Source organism: Gymnoscopelus microlampas (assembly GCF_963454915.1).
Source record: "Gymnoscopelus microlampas genome assembly, chromosome: 9".
Taxonomy (NCBI): Eukaryota; Metazoa; Chordata; class Actinopteri; order Myctophiformes; family Myctophidae; genus Gymnoscopelus; species Gymnoscopelus microlampas.
In genome coordinates, this window is record NC_139946.1 from 36,396,217 (window position 1) to 36,420,073 (window position 23,857).

At 41.1% G+C, this 23,857-nt stretch overlaps 1 protein-coding gene across 1 annotated transcript; it reads left to right on the forward strand.

The window, feature by feature from the left end:
• The first annotated feature begins 454 nt into the window (after positions 1–454).
• On the forward strand, positions 455–5,468 carry dmrt2b (doublesex and mab-3 related transcription factor 2b). The gene is made up of 3 exons (XM_084067181.1): positions 455–1,211; positions 2,305–2,407; positions 3,863–5,468. The coding sequence occupies exons 1-3, from the start codon at positions 795–797 to the stop codon at positions 4,756–4,758; spliced, it is 1,416 nt and encodes a 471-aa protein (XP_083923307.1). The 5' UTR covers positions 455–794; the 3' UTR covers positions 4,759–5,468.
• The last annotated feature ends 18,389 nt before the right edge of the window (positions 5,469–23,857 follow it).

Sequence of the window (23,857 nt, forward strand, 5' to 3'; positions counted from 1 at the left end):
TGCCCCCCAAGGTTTGCTTAATTGGCCCATATTGAGTTTAGAGAAAAACACATTTGCATAAGTGCCTTATAGCCTACCCTATAAACAATACAATTACCCGCTTTGCATTTCTCTCTGACCCACACGTTTTTTTTTACCTGATTATAGTGATGGCAGTAAGCGTATTTGTAATGCAATTGATATTACTTTATAATGTATTATCATTTATTAACAATTATTATTGCAAACGCAATAAGCACGAAAAGCTTATGCGGGAGGACAAACATTTCACGTTTGGTTGGCATGTATGCGAAATGCTGCTGCATTTCAACAGTAGCATTCTGAGAATGAAAATGACGCACACACATTTGACAGGCTGGTAGTTAGGGTTTCCACTTGTAAGATGAGAACTTTTAAGGTGGGTCGGGCAAGCAGGTATAGGGGCTAGGAGGGAAGTTGTATGTGCAAAGTGCAACACTTGGGCTTTCATTCCCAAACCTCTATGGGTGTGCATGGGTCCCTGCTCCCCGCCTGTCTGCCTCTTTCTTCTTGGACCACCTCGTCTTGAACGTCAGAGAGCAGCTGAGCGGCTTAACATTTCAAAACTCTGGCGGCAGAAGGCAACATTTCCACACACAGGGACAGTATAGGCTGTCCGGTGCGGAGCTAAAACCCCATACAAAATCAGGGTGAAGTGCAGCAGTAGGCTGGTCAAGCCCTGGTTTAATCACATTTAGTTTGCGTGTGTTGTGTGGTGACACGCAACGTCTAAAGGAGGCACGCGGTTGCAACGTGAGCCTGGAACACGACCATACATGTCCACTCAGTTGGAAAGAGGCCTACAGCTAGAGACAGACACGCAGCTTCACTCACTGAAATCTGAAGTGGATGATGAAGAAGAGGTTGACGTGACCAGTCTTGACGGATGCCTGTCGCCCGACGAAGGGCGACACGGCGGCCACCAGCACCACGTCGGAGACCGAGGAGAGGGGAAAGCGTCAACATGCCTGGAAGAAACAACAACACGGCTGCAACAGCAGCAGCCACAGCGAAAGATGACCCGGAGCCCCAAATGTGCTCGCTGTCGGAACCACGGCGTCGTGTCGTGTCTCAAAGGCCACAAACGCTTCTGTCGCTGGAGGGACTGCCGCTGCGCCAGCTGTCTGCTGGTGGTGGAGCGGCAGCGCGTCATGGCCGCACAGGTCGCCCTGCGGCGACAGCAAGCGGCAGAGGTGAGGAGAGAACAGCACTCCGGTCATCCTGACTGAGTTGTCCTTTTGGCCTTTTCTGCCCTCCGTGTTTAAACTTTCTACCACATTTTATTTATGCTCACAAAGATAAAAACAGAATAATGAGTGCGAAAGATACGTGCAGAGGCAGAACTGCATTGACATTTTCTCAAGCAAGACTGTAACGCGTTATCTTGGAGAAATAGATAGCACGTGAAATATTGTTCATGTTTGACAGTGAGGATAATTCCATATAGGTTATAATAACGTAGGCCTAATTTTGTATAACCATTCTGAGGTGAGGATGGATTTATGGAGGCTGATGTGTCTGCGTCAGTCCCAGCAGGTCTGATCTTCTCACGGCAGTGCGAACTGTTTAGACACTCCTGTCCCCTGAATCACATTTGTGTCACAGATGGTACCAAAAGAGCAATGACATTATATTGGTTATTTTTCCTTGGTGATTAAAAGCAAAACATAAATAGCTGTCAATGATATTATTACTAATAATAGTAATGTTGTAATAAGTATCCTATGTTGGAAAAAAGGTGAAGAAGATATTGAATTAATTATAATAGCCTACATTATTTTAATAGGCTATTATATAACAATGAGACATGTATATATGCTATTATAGGCTATAATATATTTTCTAGCAGCAACAATGTGATTTGTCAATAAAAACGAAAGCTTAGCATATACATAGTTCATAGACTTTTCTACTGTAACTACATTAGGCTACTTGATACTTAAATATGACTTGTTATAATTACTTGCCTTGGCTTGTCAATTAAATATTTTCTTCCCTCTAATTTAAACGGGTTATAGGCCTACGGGGCATAGGAAATATTCACCAATATGCCTCAGTAATTACTAATGATTTTTTTGCTTGTGTTATTGGACCGCAGTAAGTATATCGGAAAATACAGCAAAACCTATATTCCTCAATGTCTCACACTTACAGATATCTTTTTTAATGTGAGGATTAAAGCTTATGAGCACAGTTCTGTTCTTATTTCTCTAATGACCCTAGAGACAGACACAATGTAATATAATTATGTAAAATGTCTAACTCTCGCTTCCATTTTGCTCCCAGGGAAAGAGAGGGGTCAGGTGTGCGGCTCCGATGCGAAGAACGGCGTATCAGCGCTACACCAGAGCACCAGAGCCAAGCATCCTGGCTAAAAGCATCCTGCAGGGTAAGGTGTAATTAACACCTCTATTCTCTATTAGCTCATTGCCTCTCTCAAACAGTAATGGAAAATGTAACTGCTCTTTAGGAGTCAGCACTTTGATTATTTTATTTTTTCCAGTGAACTGAAATGCAAACCTGAAATTAATACATTTTGCTTTGTTGCCTTATGGGTCATGGGAGACTGACTATGGAACAGGATTAAGAATCAAACATTTTTCTTTTTAAGGAGATTATGCTTGCAAGTTAAAGACAATACTCACCATGTTCTGACCTCAGAACTAACATTCATTCACATACAACTCTTTAGTGACTCTTTATTTCCAATTCTTAAGGGCCATTTACACTGAGCACTATAACTATACAAAATATAGTTTTAAAATGTCTAAGTCAAGTGGATGCAGAGTTCACACCAACTATAAAGCCCTTTTGACTGATTCACTGAAAAATATTTTTTTGAAAATAAATCATGAATTTCACATTACTAGTTTCAGACAAGATGAATAGAATGCAAAGCTCAGGAAAAACATACCAATTTGCATTTTATTTCTTAAAGTTGAATAGAAATGAAAAGAATGGAATCACAATTTGCATTAACTGGTGATTTGTAGGCAATGTTTTGAAGGTATATTTTCCTTTTAGTAAAGAATATTTCACAATTTAATGAAAGCAGTGTTAGAGGACCTGTTAAAGCGTCATTGTCTGCAACAGAGGCATCCAATTTATCAAAACAAATTGCTGAATGGCAGGGTATCATCATTGATCTTTTTCATAAAACCTGGCCATTCTGTTCTATTACTGCAAAACAGAGTGTGAATATATTAATATACTGGACACTTTCCAATGCATCTCTCCTGAATCACAAAAAGCCAGGCTTCTCTCCTTTGTCTCTTCTCTCTTTGTTGCATCTAGACATCTAGAGGTGCATAATAAAAATAATAAACAATAATATTAACCACTTAAACGCCATATGGGTAACCGGAGTACCTCAGGGCTCAATACTAGTGTCTTTTCTGCTGATGGTGAGCTTGTCAATCTACTATTTTCAGTGAAAGCTTTCCCCACAATAAGGATGCTGGGGTTTAACTGGTTAATACATTAGAATAATAATAATGAATAAAGAAATCAATTTATAACAACAACGGGTGACTATAGCCTTGATGCCTTGACGACCTTGCAGGCTTATGCAAAGGCTAAAATGTAACTTAGATACTGTAGCATATTATGTAGACAGATGCCAGGTCATTGTTGACCTGGCATCCTATAGTGTGTATGGTTTAAATGTACAGGCTGACGATATAGGTTCTTGGTTTACTTAAGCATTCGTTTATTATTAGATTACTATTTCTATGCATTTGATGTATTATCTTGTGTTGTCCTTGCTTACTGTAAATCGCTCTGGATTAAGAGTCTGCTAAATGCCTACATTTTTAATTGTAAATTGTCTTTTCTCCCCATGCAGGACTGAAATCAGCCGTACCACCACAGGAGGACACCCCCTGCTGGTCGAAGCAGACACTCCGTGATGACGCCCACCTCTCCTGTCCCTCGGTCAGTGCCCGGATGAGGAAGAGGAGAGCCTTTGCGGACAAGGAGCTGGACAGTGTGATGCTGGCGCGGGAGTTGAGACAGAGAGACCTGGAGAGAGACCTGTCCTTATCGTCCTCTGCCCTCTTCCCCATCCTTCACTGTCAAACGCTGCCCGTTGCCCCTAGTTCTGGCCAACACTGGCACCCTCTCAGTGAGGACCCCATTGGTATAGGGGCATACACTTACGCCTCTGTGTTTAAGTATAAGCCTGTGTACGAGTGTGATCTCAAATTCTGTCGCGAGGAGCTCTTCAGCCTGAAAGCCAGGTCTTCCGTGGAGGTCGGGTACCCTCATTTCACACCCAAGTCAGGCGGAAACAAGGAGCTTGCCAGGGTCACGTCCGACCGGGAGGATGGCGAGCAGGACAGCTGGAGGGGCTGTAAGAAGAGAGACGGGTCCCGCCCAGAGCTTTTCGACATACCGCTATTATTAAACCAGCGTCTTGAAAGTTACCGGCGTATCACTTCAGCCGATCAGGACTGTGACAATGCCTTGTCAAGGCAAACATTACCCAGGCGAGAATTAGCTGACTTTAAAGGCGACATGCAGTCCATTGTGGGTTTGGATCAGGGGATCCAGGGTGAGCCACAGGCCAGCACACCCAGCAGGACTTCAAACCTGGTGCCAGGCAAGGCTTGGTCGGGAGCCATTCCTGCCACTGTGGTCAGCCCTCACATCATCTCTGTCAAAAGCCCTCGCGCCAACTCAGTAAAATCTCCTGCTGTGAGGCCATTACCTTTCTCCGTGGAGGCATTGCTGAGGGCCTGAGAGACAAATGGAAAGCAGCATGGTGCAGCTTTGTTACTGTGTGGACTAAGATGCCACCAACATTGAGTGTGTAAAGATGAAAAACTGGCTGAACTGCTTGTCATTTTGCCATTGCTTTCTTTGTCTTCCTTTGACAAAGGCTGGTTGCTGTACAATTGCACTTGAAGAGGTACCATAGAGAAAGAAATATGTATAAAATATAGGCCTATTTCATAAAAAAAATTAAGAAAATGTATTTTGTAATTTTTTTTCAGAATTTGTAAAATGATAACCGCAAAAAGATGTATTATGTAATTTGCTTGCCTGACCTATCAGTTTATATGCCTATAATGTCATAATTTCCTTTGAACATTTCATCTAAAAATGTATTCCTTATGATCCTTCTTTATAGTTGTCTATCAAAAGTAGGCAAAAAAAAACTCTTGCAACATGCTGCTTAGATCTCTCGTACATCAAATATATTTTATTCTCTTTTCCCCAAAGCAGAAATACTTTCATAAAACACGGTTGATGAAAAAGTCAAGTGCTGACTGAAGTCCTGCCCAGTTCTCTTTTTTTTACATTTCAAATCAAAGTGTGGATGTGGTTGGTTGGCCTCCGTTTCTGTTCTCTGGCATCACACTGTCAAAACAAACTTGGTGCTGCTCAGAATCCCTCTTAACTAAAACGAAAACTAACAATGAAATAGAGCACACAAGGAGGCAGGTGGCTCGCTAAGAGAGCCAGACCCCCCCACCCAAAAAAACAAGCAAAAAACAAAAAAACACGAGCCATGCAATTCTTGTGACCGTACTCTTTAACAAGGGATGACAGCAAACCCTCAATATCTGACACCTCTGCTCATGTTCCTTTATGTCAACTGCAAACAAGGTGCGTTATTTAGTGTGTTTGAGCTCAGCACATGACAGGCATTCAGTCAGACTGTATCGTTATTACTGTATAAATTTACACCCCACTCCGAGGAATGACATTCTATTCAGAATTCTATGCATTATCACCTCATCACACCAACAGACTGAGAGATGATGGGTATTAGCGGGACGGATGGGTGGGTGCCAGGGTTGCCTAGGCAACATTGTTCTTTATTGTATACCAAGCTTTGTTTGAACCCGCATTTGATCTATATCCACATTGGGTTTGTTTTTTCTTCATTCCCTCTACCGTGCTTGTTGTGCACTGTAATCTGTGAGATGTGGCGATCAGATAGTTTAGACAACTCTGGCCCATGTGGCGTCAACGCAGAGGCGATAGCACACTGCTCTGTGTCTTTTGTTTGCCGCTATCTACTGGCATCTCCAAATGCCCGTCTATCTCCCCGTGTCTCTTTCACAGACAGACTGAGGGATTGGAACAAAAGAAGAATGATGTCGTTAAGCCTGAAAGCACAGAATGTGTGCCGGTCGCCTTATACAGTACAACATCAGTGAGCATTATGCAGTATTAAGTGACAAAACGACAAGCGTCAATCACAAAGTGGTGGTGATCATGACTCACGTGAAGAACAACACTGGGGATCTGTTTTATCCCCCACAATCCAGGGCGTTGTTCCATTTCTCAGTTTCACTCATGTTTCATTCTGGAATGAAGGTCATTTAACCACTTTTTTTTTTTTAAACAATATATTTATTTGGCATTTTCAGGTATATAACACAACAATATGGCAATTGTAGTAAATGTCTATAATAAAACAACAAACAAAAATAAAGCAAAAAGACAACACATAGCAATCATACATATACATAGCATCTGGCATCCAAAAACAAAAATTAAACAAAACGTTACAAAGACATAAAAACAAAACAAAAAACAACAACAACCAACAAACAAACAAAAATAATAAGATATGGTCATGAATTTCCCTCCCACAATACGAAGTAGCAGAATTATTTATTTACACAGGTCCTAAAGGGTTACCTTCCATAAACTGCATGAACTGTCCCCAAATTTCTTGAAAGATGGCAGGTTTCTTTTTAATCGCAAAAGTGAGCTTCTCAAGTGCAAGACAATTTGATAATTCTCTATACCATTGTCTTATGTCTGGTTTATCTGGGTTTTTCCAAAAGAGCGCAATTGTATGTTTAGCCTGGAGAAGAGAATATGTAATCATACTCTTTTTTTTACTGTTAATTTTGAGATTATCAGGAAATATGCCCAGAATGCACAGCTGTGGGCAAATAGGAATATTTTCTGAGATTATCTGGGATAATATACCAATTACCTCTTTCCAAAACTTCATGATCTCTGGGCATTGCCATAAACAGTGAAATAATGTACCTTTTTCCACATTACACTTTATACATTCGTCTGGTGTATTAGGATCAAAATGGTGAAGTAGAGAAGGAGTAATATACGTTCGCATCAGCCATTTGTACTGTAATAACTTGTATCTGGTATTGATTGTCTGCGTTTGGGCTTTATAACAAACCCTCTGCCAATCTTCAACGCTTATTTCTACATTTAAATCACTGCACCAGGCCAATCTTCTACCCTCCGAGGACTCCCCAGACAACCTAACAAACGCATCATAAATCAAAGATACCCCACCATGACCACCAGAATAATCTACCATCATTTTTTCCAAAATTGACAGAGATGGCAGTTGAGTTGAGTTATTTTGGGTTTTTAAGATAAAACTTCTTATCTGTAAGTACTTAAAAAAGTGATTTAATGGGATATTATATTTCCTGCAGAGTCCTTCAAAGGACAGAAGCACATCGGCTTCATACATATCTGAGATCTTGGCAACACCCTTATCTGCCCAAGATTTAAACCCCCTGTCATGGCTCCCTGGTTTAAAATTCTGGTTACCCCACAGGGGGGAAAAACGTGAGAGTTTAGAATCTGAACCAAAGTATTTCTGTGCCTTAAACCAGATTTCAATCGTGTTCTTAACAAAGGGGTTCTTTGTCTTTCTTTTTAAATTCTTAAGAGAGTCAGAATATAAATAAAGGTTCAAAGGCAGGGAGGACGTTGTGTTACGCTCCATCTGTACCCAAGATGTGCCTGCTTCGTCCGAAAACCAGAATATTGCAGCTCTTATTTGAGTGGCCATATAATACCAGTAGAGATTGGGAAGCTTTAATCCCCCTCTTTCATATGGCAAGAAAAGTAGGGACAATCGCAATCTGGGTTTCTTGTCGTTCCAAATAAAGTTAGTAATGAGTTTTTTCATTTTAGTAAAGAATGAGGGGGGTGGGCTCAGCGGTAATGATTGAAATAAATATAAAAATTTGGGTAGAATATTCATTTTAATTATGTTAATACGGCCAATTAATGATAAGGGAAGTAGTGTCCATCTATTAATAGATGCTGTTACTGAGGCCATAATAGGATCATAATTTGATGGAATCAGGTTTTCTATTTTGGGGGTTATCTTTATTCCCAAATACGTAAATCCTTGTGGTGAATTGTGAAAAACCGTATTAACTGGCGGACTAAGTCTCTCTGATTCTTTTAGGAAAAGAATATTGGATTTGGTGTCATTTACTTTGTAGCCTGAAAATACACCAAAGCATTTAATTAGTTCTAGGAGAGACGGCAGTGACTGAGCCAAATTTCTAACAAATACTAATATATCGTCCGCGTAAAGAGCAAGACGATTCTCAACACCACCTACTGTTATACCAGTGATTGTCGGGCGGGCTCTGACAGCTATAGCGAGCATTTCAACAGCGAGGGTGAACAATAATGGAGAGAGAGGACAACCCTGTCTTGTGGACCTAGATAGCTTAAACGGAACAGATATTATACCATTGGTCATAACTTCTGCCATTGGGTTATCATAAAGCACTTTAATCCATTTACAAAACCTCTCCCCCAATCCGAAACGAGCTAGTACCTCAAAGAGATACGGCCATTCCACCCTGTCGAAAGCTTTCTCCGCATCCAGGGACAAAATGGCCGCCCCCGAGGTTTCCTTCAGTTCGTTAATAACATTAATAGCTCTTCTAATGTTATGGAAGGCTTGTCGCCCCTTGACAAAACCATTCTGGTCAAGACCTATCAAAGATGGTAAGTAACCATCCAATCTCAGGGCTAATGTCTTTGCTAATAGCTTTGTGTCAGCATTAAGTAGTGATATTGGCCTATAGCTCTCACATCTGGAGGGAGATTTTCCTGGTTTTAAGATAACTGTTATAAGTGCACTCTGCAATGTTGGTGGAAGACCCTTTTCAAAGGCCTCCGTTATCATTTCTAGGAACGGGGGTAGTAATTTCTCTTTAAACACTTTATATATGTCAATAGGAATCCCGTCGGGACCTGGAGCCTTTCCACCACTCATCACACCCATCGCTTCAACCAGCTCTGCAAGCTGTATCGGTCTATCAAGTAGATTTCTTGCCTCTTCAGGCAGCCTAGGAATCTCAAGGCCATCCAAGAATGTTGTTTGTAATTCTGGGTTTGGGGGAGGTTCCGAAGTATATAGTTTCTCATAATAGGCTTTAAATGTATCATTTATTTCTTTAGGGTCTACTGTCAGTGTTCCTGATGAGTTAGTTATTTCACTTATGGCTCTCTCACTTTGTAGAGCTTTAATCCGCCATGCTAATAATTTCCCCGCTTTTTCACCCTGCTCATAAAAGGATTGTCTAAGCCTGGTCAGATCAGAGAGGGCTTTATTTGAAGATAATTCGTTGTATTGAGCTCTTTTTATAGCTACTTTTTGTTGCAGTTCAGGGGTGTCATTTGAAAATAATTCCCTTTCAAGTTGTCCAATGTCTTTTTCCAATTCTAACATCTGTCGTTTAAATTTATTGGATTTAGAGCTTGTATAACTGATAATTTGTCCTCTAATATAGGCTTTGAAAGCTTCCCATCGTACAGAGGGGGAGGTCTGTGTAGTATTTATTTCGAAAAATGTGTCTATATGTCCCTCCATATATTTTACAAACTCAGGATCATGCAGCCACTTTGTATCAAATCGCCATCTTGGTGGCCCTTTAAACGTTTTTGTTGGTGCGTAGTCAATGGACAGCGGTGCATGGTCCGAGATCAGAATGCTATTATACCAACAACCTTTAATATTTGGCACAAGACCCTTTGAAATCAAAAATAGATCAATGCGAGAGTGAGTGCGATAAGTGGCAGAATAACACGAGAACTCCTTTTTGCCTGGGTGTAAATCCCTCCAGATATCACACAGGCCCAGTTCCGACATAAAATGTGTTATCACTTTTCTTGCCTGCACATGGGAAACGTCTCGCCCTGTCGATCTATCGATATCCGGGCATGGCGCCACATTCACATCTCCCCCCAATAAAATATTACCTCTTAATGTAGATAATATTAAAAATAGGTTATTGAAGAAATGTGGGTCATCATTATTTGGCCCATATACATTGACCACGTTTAAGTGCTCACCCAGTAGCGTTCCCTGTAGTATTATATATCTTCCTCCTGTGTCCTTAGAAATGTTATTGATCTGGAAGGGGATGGATTTATGGATCAGAATTGCTACCCCTCTCGCCTGTGTCGTATAATTTGCTGTTATGACTTGTCCCTGCCATCTTCTCTTTAGTTTTAATTCTTCGTTTGTTGTCAAATGGGTTTCCTGCAATAACACCAGTTTAGATTGCAAGTATTTTATCCTTGTCATTACCTGTTTTATCTTAACTAATCTACCTAACCCCCTCACATTCCAACTAGATATTTTAAAATTATTGAATACCATTAATCAGTTTGTAGAGAAATCGTATATAAAGGAACCCTGTGTATCTGAAGCGTCCGCTCTGGCGGTTTATAATGAAAGACCATTCTGCTGAATACACGTATTAGAGTAGGAGGGGGAGAAAAACAAGACCCATTTTCAAACACATACAAGAAAAAGAAAAAACTATACATAAATATAAACTCCTCTCGACTGCCTAAACAAATTGCAGTCCAACTGAACACCTATCTAAGATCCCTAGGTTATAGATAACCGATCCTTCAAAGAGGAGCGGTTACGAACAAAACCTAACAACAATACACAAAATCCTACTCCGACCGTAGAAAAGTGCATTTTTAGTTCTTAACCCGACATAAAAACAAAATTGCCAACAATGAATTAACTTCTATCAAAATCCACTAATTGACATATCTCCAAAGTTTACTAGCCCATGATCTGCCGAGACAAATAAATCCTCAAGACCTGTAAAAAATAAAAATAAAATAAAAAACGCTTTTCTCTCTTTTTTTTTTTTTTTTTTCTTTTTTTTTTTTTTTTTTTTTCTTTTTTAAGTGGAGGTATCTAGAACCTGAGCATCATATGAGGATCTTAAAAAAAGAAAAGACAGTATAATATGATATAAACTCAATATGTAGTCCAATTGAAAAATGTTAACTCCATCCTCAGCTATTTCACATCTAAAGTAAATCAAATGTCCCTTAATACAGTAAATATAGTTAGGATCAATAACAAGAGCGATCAAAGAACTTTGTACGTTCAGTGGACCTTTGAGAATGGAAAAAGGGGTGGTCCTATTATTTTACAAAAAAATGACCGTGGTTACATACGTAACCTACCATAACGTTACCTTTCTGGAATGTTTTTAGACCCAACCTTCATCTCACACTTTAGAATTCAGTCAACATGTCAAAATCAAATGATGGACTTACTTAGTAACTCAAATATGTAATCCAATTGAAAAATGTTAACTCCATCCTTAGCTATTTCACATCTAAAGTAAATAAAATGTCCCATATTACAATAAATATAGTTAGAATCAATAACAAAAGCAAACAAAGAACCTTGTATGTTCAGTCCACATCTTTGAGAATTGAAAAAGTGATGGTTCTATTATTTCACATAAAAATGACCGTGGTTACACACGTAACCTACCATAACGTTACCTTTCTGGAATGTTGTTAGATCCGACCGTCATCTCACACTGAGGAATTCAGTCAGCATATCAAAATCAAATGATGGAGCAAGCTCCCAAATCCAGATAGTCCACCATAGGTCCATATAGTCTTGTCAAAGGCCAAAAATAAATTATAATCGTATTGATAATAACAATACAAAATAAAAAGGTAATCCTCTGGTGTGCATTCTCCCCCCCACAAGAAAAAAAAAAGAGAAAAAAGTCCACTTAGATTAACAGTTCAGTTCACAGGTCAAAGTGAAAAAATATATCTCCATGTCTCCATTTAACAAAAAAAGCAACAGTCACGGCCGGCTCTTCAAAAGTAAACATCCTCCCACGTCAAGGCTCCTGCTCGGCTCCCTGGTCGGCTCCCCGCTGCTGCTCCACATTCTTCAAATTCTTTAAGAAAGCTCCAACCTCAGCAGGGGTTTCAAACACATGACGTTGTCCTCCGTGGTTTAGGCGGAACCTGGTGGGGTGTATTATGCCAAAATCTTCAATCCCACGAGCTCTGAGATCTTTTTTCACGGCATCATATTTTTTCCTCTCTTCCATCACAGCCTGTGGGTGGTCGTTGAAAAACATTATATGCTGGGTACCGTGCATCAGCTTCCCTTTAGCCCGGGCCGTTTTCATCACCTTTGTTTTATCTCTGAAGTTTAAGAATTTCAAGATGAGTGGTCTGGGTTTAGCCGCCGCTGCCGTCATCCTAAGCTTCCCCAGTCGGTGTCCACGTTCCACGGGTAAAGGGGAGGAAAATACCCCTGGGTCGCCGATCAGATCAGGTATCCACTTCTCCAGGAAACCTTCCACATCTTCACCTTCTGTACTTTCTGGTACTCCCACAATAATCATATTATTTCTCCTTCCGCGTGAGTCCAAATCTAAGCATTTGCTGGTTAATGAGACAACTTGTTCTTGCAGCTTGCCCAATTTGACTTCCATGATTGTGGCTGCATCTTCTGCTGCACCAATGCGAGTTTCAGCCTCGTCCATTCTCCCTGAGTACGCATTTAGGTCCTTTTTAATTCCTTGTATGGCATTTAGGACCTCATCATGTCTTGTGTTGACGTCTGCCCTCAATGAATGAATTGCGGCCAGAACCTCGTTGTCCTTGTTGTAGTTGTGAGAGACGCTAGTTTCATGGCTAGCATTAGCACTAGCCATAGTGTCACCGTCGTCTCCGTCGTGTACTATGTCCTTTGGGCTGCTTTTTTTCGTTTTTGGGGGTGGCATTTCCACTTTTTACACAAAATGTGCTATTTATGTTAAGTCTTTTGTTAAAGTATTCGGGTAGTTAAATTAAATCGGTCGGAGCGTTTGGAGTTGCGACTGCTCAGCTGTCCGCCATAACCGGAACTCCGTCATTTAACCACTTGAACCCTAGCATCCCTATTCTTGGGGGGGCATTCACATAGTCGTCGTTCATGGATTTGAACTAAGTAGGGTTTAAGTGGTTAAGAGATTGAGACTTCACACTGAAAATGCCACTCATGCTCTACCATTTTCTTATTAGGACTGCACCAGCAACAGATGAACTATAAAAGGAAGAGGAGAGCCGAGCACTCAAAACATGTGGAGGAGAAAAATTGTTTTAACTTTACTTCCTCTCCTCCACATTTTTGAGTGCTCGGATCTCTTCCTTTTTAAGTCTGCATTCCCGCTGATCCTAGAAGCACCTTCAATACTCTTTTAAGACATTTTTATCTCCCGTGAGCACCCGGTTGGCCTCTGTGTTTTTTTCTCAACAGATGAACTATATTGTTATGTATTCTTTAAAAAGATCTGAATCAGCATGCTATAGCTACTATATATTGACATTTCTCTTTGAGGGCCAAGAGAGTGTAGGAAGGGACAGCTGGAGGGGTATGTTGGACTGAGGCCAATATACCCTGTATGCTGACAAAGCAGTTAGGCAAGTTGAAACACATTTTTTCCTTTATGTATTTGTCTGTGCGTTCTCAACCTCCTAAACCCTCTTTTACTCACCCACTGCCCTTTGTCATCTACCTTTGTTCCTTCTTTCGTGCTTTCCCCATTTCCATTTCAGCAGTATTGATTTCACTCTGCTCGGAGTAGAGAAGCTTTGCTTTGGCCCCGGCTATGACTCCGAATTATTCATTTCAAATTAAACAAATCATGGCTGGGGCGGATGGGATTACAACTACTGTACTCATTAAAATCCCCCTTGTTAATTTAAAAAAACCTTGTGGTTCCATTTGGGACCATTTTACCAGTCAAGGAATAAAAGGAAAGTGTGTGTGTGTGTGTGTGTGTGTGTGTGTGTGTGTGTGTGTGTGTGTGTGTGTGTGGAGGGGTATGTGATAAAGACCATGATAAAGACCATGAGCACAAACCCCTAAATGCTATGATTGCATTATGTAAAGTATTACGTTTAGCCTACTAAAACATGACTTTGTTTACCTGTTTGCGAATTTGCGATAAACCTCCGACCACCTTATACTTGATGGTAGCTCTACACAAGTGCAGATGTACCAGGGAGGCAAAATGGTAAATGGTGCATTAATATAGCGCGTTTATCCAAAGTGCTTTACATTCACACGACAACCTGCACATCGGGAGCAGTTAGGGGTTCAGTGTCTTGCTCAAGTACATTACAACACTAGCCCAGGGAGAGCCGGGGATCAAACCGGGAATCGTCTGATTCCCAAACAGACACTCTACCTCCTGAGCCACCGCTGGCTTATTCTCATACAGGACAGCATTCCATGCTTGTAGCCATGTGTGAAGCACCCAGATCATGCTGACCGGTGCAGTGTGTAATCTAGATATCAGTCAATCTGTGATCTCTTCCTTGACAGGTCATCGGTGACACTGAGTAACATGGTTCAGGGGAAAGCCTTTGATCATTGTGCCAGTTTCCCATCACAGAATACGAATGGTATATAGACTGGGTGCTTCCATGAGTAGCATGGTCTCCCACGTAGGAATCAGCCAATAACACGGCTGCTATTTTATACGGGACAGTTCAGTTTGTGATAGAATAGTTGATGTGCCTTCCAACTCCCCACTCATTCTGAGGCTATGGTGATGCTATGGAACTTATCATGGGTACTAAAGCAAAGATATCACTACACAACATAATGCAGTGGCACATGGGGTCGAATTTTCCACCTCTCAGAGTCTCATGCATTGTCCAAATAATTATCTCTATGACAATATCAATTGTCTTTTTTGATGGCAGCTATCTTACGTGTAATGCATATAATCGCGACCCTCAGGGCCGTAGCCCATCTGATCCCCTTTCATTCTAATGACACTTCACCCTGACAGAGTATCAGCAACATTTAGCATCAGGGTTCAGGCTTTGATCTGTGTGCCAGCTTCCCTCACTCTGCCCTGCCCTGCAACTGCCCTGCCTGCTCTTTGGTGTTTGGCAGCCAGGCCTGACCTAAAGGGCCTGGTCTCTGGTTACACTACAGCCAACCTGCGTGTGTGTGCTTGTGCGCGTGCGTGCGTGCGTGTGTGCGCGAGCGTGCATGCGTGAGTACGTGTCCATGAGTGTGATAACATTATGGGTGGTCTGCCCTCTTTAATGGCTACTTCACTTGACCCGTTTGATCCCAGTAAGAAAGCAGTGTGTCACCTGCCGCACTTAACACACAATCACTCCGACGCCACACAATGTATTGTGTGTGTGAGTGTGTGCATGCTCAAACACAAGAAGTTAAAGATAAAAGGCTTGAGCGCCCTCAAGCAAGTATCAAATGAGAAGATTCGAGTGTGCAGCATCTACTTTAACCACTTAAACCCTATATACTTAGTTGACCAGGGTCCCCCAGGGATCTATACTTGGTCCACTACTATTTCCCTCTATATACTAAATCTCCTCACCGAAGATTTCGCCAAACATTTGCCCCACAATAGGAACGCTAAGGGTTCATGTGGTTAAAGACAGGTGCAAGCCAAATTGGTTGCATGCAGCAACATGAGATGAACAACACTCATCTAATAATGAGTTGTCATCTTTACATCTGTCACATCTACCTGTCTCATATAAAACAAAATATCATTGAAAGCGCTTTGACAGGTCAGCATCACGCTGGGCCAAAGTTCAAATGATTTTAAAGAGGTGGTGCCATGGTTTTGCACTTTCTCTGTTTTTCATGTGTCTATGAGGTTGATAGAACTTCATTAAGCCCCCTGGTGGTGTTTTTATGGTGTTTTATGTCTTCTCTGACTATTTTGAGTTTCTTACTGGAGGCTGAAACCTTGAGGGTCAAACGTGCCAATAGAAAAACAACGCTTTAATGACACAGTAAAAATATACCCTCCCCCTCATTATCATAACACAACAGGTGTGGGCATGAGGAGGAGAAGGGACTAGGACAGGTGGGTGGTGCTCAGGTGGTGGAGGAAGTGCTAAGGTGAGAACCAGGTATACTTAACCAGCCAAAACCGTATATATACGGTTTTTGCAATACTTACACGGAGTGCCAAAACCGTATATATACGTTTTTTGAAAAAAAAATAAAAAAATCAAAAAAAAAAATTCCCAATTTTTTTTTTTTTTTTACCTTCTAAGCACCAGGAGATATCATTTTCCGAAGATTATGACTCCAATCCACTTTCTGGTTAACTTATGACTTCAAAATCCTGTATCTCGGCTCCTAAAAAATGGTTAAAAAGTCCTGGCACTCAGTGTACTCTGTTTTAAAAAAAACCTGGCACCCAATGTGAACTGGAGGCGTGTCCATATAAAAACATAATTTTAACACTTTCTGTACACTTTTTTGAAAAAAATCTTCCTCCTAGTACAACCATAATACCCGATGATTATGTTTTAGGGGGGGGGGGGATCACTGAAAATCACAGCACCCTGTCTTTAAGCTTTAAAATTGTGCTTGCGCGTACTGTTGGCGTTGCAGTCAAGTTTTGTTTACAAGCTTGTTTCGACAAGCTTAATGTGCAAAGCCTTAGTCTAGCGACACAATAGGACTCGGTTGATCAGAACGTACTATTTTCAATCACCTGACAACTGGTAATGTTTTTAACGAGCAGACTGCTGAATCCTGTCTCTTTCAGGAAGCTACAACTATTTTAAGGTACATCATCTGCTCCGGTTGTCCAAGCACCAACTCTCTCTCTTCAATACATTCACACAGGCAGGCCATCAGAACGAATAGAACCGGGGCCTAATAGAGAACAAGCATCTGGGCTGCCCTCTGACAGAGACATTCCTAATTGACTGTATTTGGGTTTCAGTCTCACCACAAGCCACCCTTCACTTAACAGAAGCCCAAACACACAAGCCCTCGGTTTCAAAGACAGCCCTGTGTGTAACCAAGTCTGCCGTGGTTGGAGTAGAAATTTCACAGCTTTAAAAACATCTTTGAAACAGGCAGGGTAGAGTTCTCTTCCCCCCTGCTGCCTGTACCCCTCCAACCCAACCACCCTGGCCTGTAGTACTGTTTGGGTTTTTCCATGCGCTAGAGAGTGTGTGTTGTATGTGTGTGTGTCTGTGGAGCTCCCCTGCCTGTATTCCAGTAGCCTTGGGACCGACCGAGTGAACAGCCCTCATGCCCGTGGCTGCAGCTGTGTAGCGATCCAGTTACCGTCACATGGTGCCACTTGGCTGCTGGAGAACCACCTTTGCAATATTAGAAAGCAAAGCAGACCACAAGTCAACTCTTTTTCTCACCTCTCTCTTTCACTCTCTCTGCCCCGTCTCTTGCTACCTCTCACGCATTCTCCTCTCTCACTTAAACTTTCTTTTCCAGCATTTGCTGTCTTTTCAACCAGAAATAAAGTATCTGTCCTTTTCTCATCAGTTTCTTAATTGTTTTAAAAAACAAATGTGATGACGAGGAAGATGATGTAAGGAAGAGGAGATAGAGTACAGACAGAAGGTAGCATCTTTTCATTAGGCAAGGCAAGGCAAGTTTATCTGTATAGCACATATCAACAACAAGGCAAATCAAAGTGATTTACACAAAACTTCAAGCACTGAAACATTAAGACACAAAGCATTAAGACAAAACGAACATTATAAATGGCTAGTTAGATTAATTAACATAGGTGTGAGAAGACATAATCAACAAAGCCTCTCAGGTCTGTAATGATTGTGTCTCTCCAAACATAGAATGATCCCTTTTGTGGTCAGCTACACATAACCTTAGCATAACCTTCACAGCTTTGTACACCAGCTCAGCCCTCAGCCCTTTCCCTTCATAAGCTTACACCAGCACATGCCAGGCATGTACAAGAACTTTATACACCAAGGGTGGCAGCAATAACATCAATGAAAAAAATAGCCCAGAGCCTCTATCCTCTGAACCATTAGTGCAATATTTACCCAGCTTGGTTCTGATTCTGTTCTGCAGAATTTTTTAGAAACCTAAACCAACGACCCCACTAACCACATTCCCACTTCTGGTAATCCAATCTGCCCCAGTGTTATTCGTGCCCTCATCTATAAACCCTGTGTGCTCACTTATTGGCACCCTCTTAAGAGTGATTGATTATCTCTGAGGCCTATAGCTCGTAAAGGGAGGGGATGGTGGGGTTATTGACATATCAAACTGCGTTTTGCTGTTCTGTTAAGATGGGACACTTTCAAGAATAACAGCCAGCAGGGGCAAAGTAAAAAATAAAATGGTAAATGGTCCATTTATATAGCACCTTTCTCCAAAGCGCTTTCATTCACACCGATTGCGGAGGAAATAACCATGCCAGGTACCAACCTGCTCATCGGGTGCAGTTAGGAGTTCAGTGTCTTGTGCAAGGAAGAACCGAGGTTTGAACAGGGAACCTTCTGACAGAAAATTGGAATCTCTACCGCTTGAATCACTGCCGCCCAAAGTGCTACTGTAAGTGGCCAGAGGTCGTTAGCGATCAAGAACAGTGTGGACATGGCGAGGTGGCGTGATAGGATAAAGCACAGTGGCTTGCTAGGCAGCCATCATGATATCCACAGTAGGCTGGATGTATGTAACCAGTGGTGTAAAGTACTGTACTTAAGTACAATTTGAGGTATTTTTACTTTACTGGAGTATTTCCAATTTTCAGTACGTTCACTTCTACTCCACTACATATCAGAGGCAAACATTATTCTTTTAATCCCCGACAATTATTTGAAAACTTTAGTTACTGTAGATTTTGATATCTGCAATATTTGAAAACTTGTGAAATGGGACATTCTGCATAATGAGTACGTTCTACTTTTGGTGCTTTAAGTACATTTTGATGCCAATACTTTTGTACTCAAGTGAATGTTTAATTTCGGACTTATACTTACAGAGTATTTCTACATGGCAGTATTGATACTTTAACTGAAGTTAAAAAAATGTAGTACTTTTTCCACCACTGTACAGTATGTAACCAACTATTTACTCTTACTTACTTTGTGCTAGACAGTATTATGCTAACAGACAGACCCCGCAGCAGCCACTCTGCTGAGAATCTTAAGAGAATGGAAAAAAAATATATATATACAGTATATATATATATGGATAATATATGCTGCTATTATCCATCTTAAGTTTCGGTGGAACTGCACATGTTATAGCCATTGACAGGGATCAAAGGGGCTTTTCTACTACAGGCTGCTGTTTTGACTGGCAGTGGACGTGTTGGGAGATGAGGTGAGGACTGCCACTGTGTCTCTTTTCCAAATCACCTCCCTCCCTGCCAGTTATTAAGTGTTTTCTCTTTGAAATAAAACACTTCCTCAAATTCAGGGATGAGTCCTGCTTTGATAGATGACCCTGACAGATCTCTCTCTTGCTCATGCATGAATATGGTTCGGTTCAGAAATCCTCTCACACAAAAGCAAACTACCTGCACGACTACAATCAAAGAAGGTTTATTGTACTATTCCATGCTCCAGGTGACTCACCACATGAAATTGACATGGCACGATAAGTCATGAAATCTATATTTTGAACACACACTCCATCATAGAATAGAGTTGAGCTGTGGAATAGTCCATGTTCTTTTGACAGCGGTCTATGACAACCTGATCTTGTCCCATGTGCTTCAGTTAACTGCTCACATTCAATCACATGACACTATAATTCATCAAGCCAGTCTTATAGCTGGCTGCAGTGATGTTGCATAAACACCAACAGTTTCTAAACAGAGTTCAAAGTAGGGCAAAGCAATTTAAACAAGAAAAGACGTGCAATACATCTGAAAGTTTTGTGCTGACATGCCATTGATTTAAAGACGTGGATCGGATGTAGAGCTGCTATATTATAAAGACAGGACAACACACAGTAAGAATCAAAAGCATCCATTTATCGATTTCTAAATCGGAGTTACCCTCAGAGTTAAATTAACACTGAGGATTTTACTGTGCATGAAAGAAGGCCTACTCTTTCCCCTTCAGTGTTCATGCACAACTCTGTTCCTCTCTACAGAAGAACCACACCACACACACACCTGTATCTGTAAAACCTGCTGTAAAATCTGTAAAACCTGCTGTGTGTGTGTGTGTGTGTGTGTGTGTGTGTGTGTTAAATAACACACACACACACACACACACACACACACACACACACACACACACACACACACACACACACACACACACACACACACACACACACACACACACACACACACACACACACACACACACACACTTCTACAGCCACTTCTGCACCCAAAAACCACTGATGGCTTTTTTTCCCTGTACTATTTGCTCTGTAACACAAGCCATTCTGTCTTATGTTTTCACTTCAAACAAACCTATTAATCACCTTAATCGCCCTCAATTAACCCCCTCCCTCACCAGATGCTTGCTCCGCACGTCATGCCTGTAGCCGTTGGCTCAGTCGCTCGTGCGGGCCGCCTCCGCCAAACAGGTGATAAATCACCACCGCAAGGCAATCTCCGCCGCAGGATAATTCACATAATATCACGGACCCGGATGACAAAACATTAGCCACAGGGAAACAGAGGAAACAGCCACAGGGAGGCCAATGGAAACCAGGGAAGCTTGCAACATAATGGTGTGCGCCCAAAGCTGTGCGCGTGCATGTGCATGTGTTGAAAAAGGGGTGGGTGGGGATGCACGTGTGGGAGGCCATGCGTCTCGGTTTGGGGGTTTTAATGTCTATTCCCTCTATTCAGGGAGCAGGGGATCGCTGGACCAGGACCAGTGAGAGATGCAGCAAAGAGCACTCAGGAAATTTCAGTGTAAAGGGAATATAGTAGAACCAGCACATGAACCAGAGAACCAATTAGTAACTGTTTTGCTCGATTTGAAACAACTATAAGTTTCAAGGCCACACTAAAGATTCTTCGCTTCGAAATGGAAAAAGTCAAATGGTTCACCAATTTGACCAACAAAGAATGTGCAAACACAACCATGTAGTTTAGCAGTGTTACAACCGTAGATTGGGTTACTCACAAGGCAGCATTGCCAAATGTTTGATATCCAAGATTAAAGTATGCTTTGCTTTGAACACGTCTGTACTGGGGGCACTCTCCTGTTACAGCCATGGAAAAGTTTAAACAGGGGCAGAGGATACCGTGTTTGCTTAAAGCTGCAATCCAGAACGTTTTTTTGACACAAAGCAGTGGTTGGAGGTGGTCTTCCATTAAGAAATGTACATCCCGTGGTCGGGTAGCCGGGGTAGGACCACACTGCTGGGTGACAAGTGGTATTTCCTGAAACTTATTCTTTCTTAAATTCTTAAAAAGAATAGGTGTCTTATTATACCATTTCAGTGATGGTAAATTTACCTCATTTTACCTTTTTACCTTTTTACCTCTTTACCTGTAACTCTAACTTTTAACTGCTGTGCTGCCTCTGGGATCAATAAAGGCATCTAATCAATGTTTTTAAAACTGACACTGTAGGCAATCAGTGTCAATTTGGGAATATCAGGCTAAATGAACAGCAATGTCACCTGATTACTATCACAGGCTATTTCAACATTAATTACTTCATTGAGATCATATTTCTTTCAACAAATCATTGAAATAATAACTTTTTTGTATCATATATATATGGATATATATATATAGAAGAACTGACTTACAAGATCTAAATATATATATGTGTGTGTGTGTGTATATATATCACAAACACATATATTTAGATCCCTTAGATCTTGTAAGTCGGTTCTTCTATTTCCCCCAGACACTTGAGAGAGAGACTGTAAAAGGTCAGACGGCAAAAGGAGATGACAGGTCGCAAGTCTGATTCAAATACATGGCCTTACTTTAGTGGCTCGCTCATGCTCTTTTAATCCTCATCTAACATGCACGTTTGCCTGTGAACATGCTCGTATTTTTAGACCTGGGGACTTCCCAATGCAACCAACCACAATGTTTGAATCGCTGGGCTCTCAGCTCAAGTGGAGCATTGTGATGTTGTGGAGCTCAGTAGAGAATAGGACCAACACTGGCTAGTAGCCTACATTTTAAAAAGTAATGGCTCTGCTCTGCTTTGAAGATGAATATATCCAGCAAATAGAACCACTTTCCAACATCAGAGTTGTAAACCCTTTTGTTATAACAGCCAGTTTACGTAGTAAATACCATTTTCTTTTATAAAAAAGAATATCTGTATGAGAATTAATCTGTAAATAACCATGCTTGTTTTGCTCAAACTGTTACTTGCAGTAATACTTGATGTATATATGCATATACTTTACCTCACCGTGCATTCTATTATAATTCTGCATAGCAGATTCCACATCGCACATTCCCCATTGTTGCTAAGACGTGTTAAATAGGGTTAGAGTTGTTTTAAGCAAATCTTACTTATTTTCATCTTTTGTTAATTTCATTATTATTATCTTTATTATTATATTGTTGTATATTTATTGTTGCTATTAACACAGTTTAGTGGAACAGTTCGCTGCTTGTACCCGTCTATATACGTGAGACAAATAAATCCCTCTTGATTCTCCTGATTGACTCTTGAGAAAGTGCTTGACACCGTAGTCCAACCCATCCAAGGGTTTTGTTATGGCAACAAGCCTAGTAGAAAGGCTGTGGTGACAGATGGCTTCATCCATATCAGCCAATGCGTGAGCATTGAAAGATCTGAACAGGCCTCCAGATTAACGTTGGTATGGATCCAGTGGGAGTTTACAAAGAGGTTTAGTCATCACTACTGGGATCTTGTATTGAACATAAAGCCGGTCTTACAGTGGGAAGAATGTCACTCTATACTACAACCTATACAATATCATGACATTTACAAGAATCAAATTATATAAATACCTCTGTTTGATAGCCCAGCTGGCTTGGATATTCAACTAGAGCTGCACCTATTGATTATTTTCAAAGCGATTATTCTATTGATTACTTTTTCAATTCAATTGAGTGAGTCAACAAACTGACCCACAACACATTCTATATACTTTGTTGTACAACTGTGCAAAAATAGTGAAAATAGCGACCACTATTGTACAAGCAACCACGACTCGTCACACTGCACCGTGATATTTTCAATATGTTTGTTGCGTATAATGAATAAAATATTTTTTTAGAAAAAAATCTATTTCCCCCAAAAACGAGAAACCTCTCAGGATGAACCTCTCTGTGGTTTAATGATGTGGTCCTAATGGTTAGACATGTGTTGTGGGGATTTAGCCATAGTTCATGGCCCTAACAGTAGGCTATCTTTGAACCAGGGCAGGGGAGTGAGACCCTATCCACACTTCAAGCTCCCATGGGCGCTCGTTAACGCTAAGGTCAATTGAAACTAGATTCAGTTTATATCCCCCAAGATCTCCACAATGCCCTTGCTGTTGTTGCTGGTGTTGCAAGTGCCTTTGTAGCACTTAACCCCAACTGTTGTAAGACATTTGCGGTCCTGTACATGGGAATTGACCATATTCATGTAACTGTGACTTTGCATCTCAATCGTCTCTAACCATATCACATATCCCTATCCTGGTCATGTCATAATAGACGGACATTCTGCAAAATAGGTGAACATTCTGTGCAAGTACCAGATCTACAAGCTCACAACAAGTAGCATTGTGACGCATTGGGAACTTGAAGATCTGTTATTTGTGGTGAGGAGATTTGGTGTAGAGGGAAAACAGGACGGGCCAAGAGGGGGATTTAAGTGGTTGAAGTGTTCATTTATTTTTTATCACAGCACTTTACAGCCCTTGTCATGACACTTACCAGCTACTTCAAAACTAAAATCATTAGGTGGTCCTGAAATGGTTGCTCACCACTGTTAATTGGACCCCCTCCCCACAACTCTCCTTATTGATTATAAACAGACAAAACAATTAACAATGTATTAACAATTATCTCAA

What these genes read in the sequence shown, in the direction of transcription:
- dmrt2b (XM_084067181.1), top strand. Translation starts at nt 795, where the DNA reads ATGTCCACTCAGTTGGAAAGAGGCCTACAGCTAGAGACAGACACGCAG. An exon ending in GGCGACAGCAAGCGGCAGAG is followed by an intron (nt 1,212 to 2,304) that starts GTGAGGAGAGAA and finishes TTTTGCTCCCAG; the next exon opens with GGAAAGAGAGGGGTCAGGTG. An exon ending in GGCTAAAAGCATCCTGCAGG is followed by an intron (nt 2,408 to 3,862) that starts GTAAGGTGTAAT and finishes CTCCCCATGCAG; the next exon opens with GACTGAAATCAGCCGTACCA.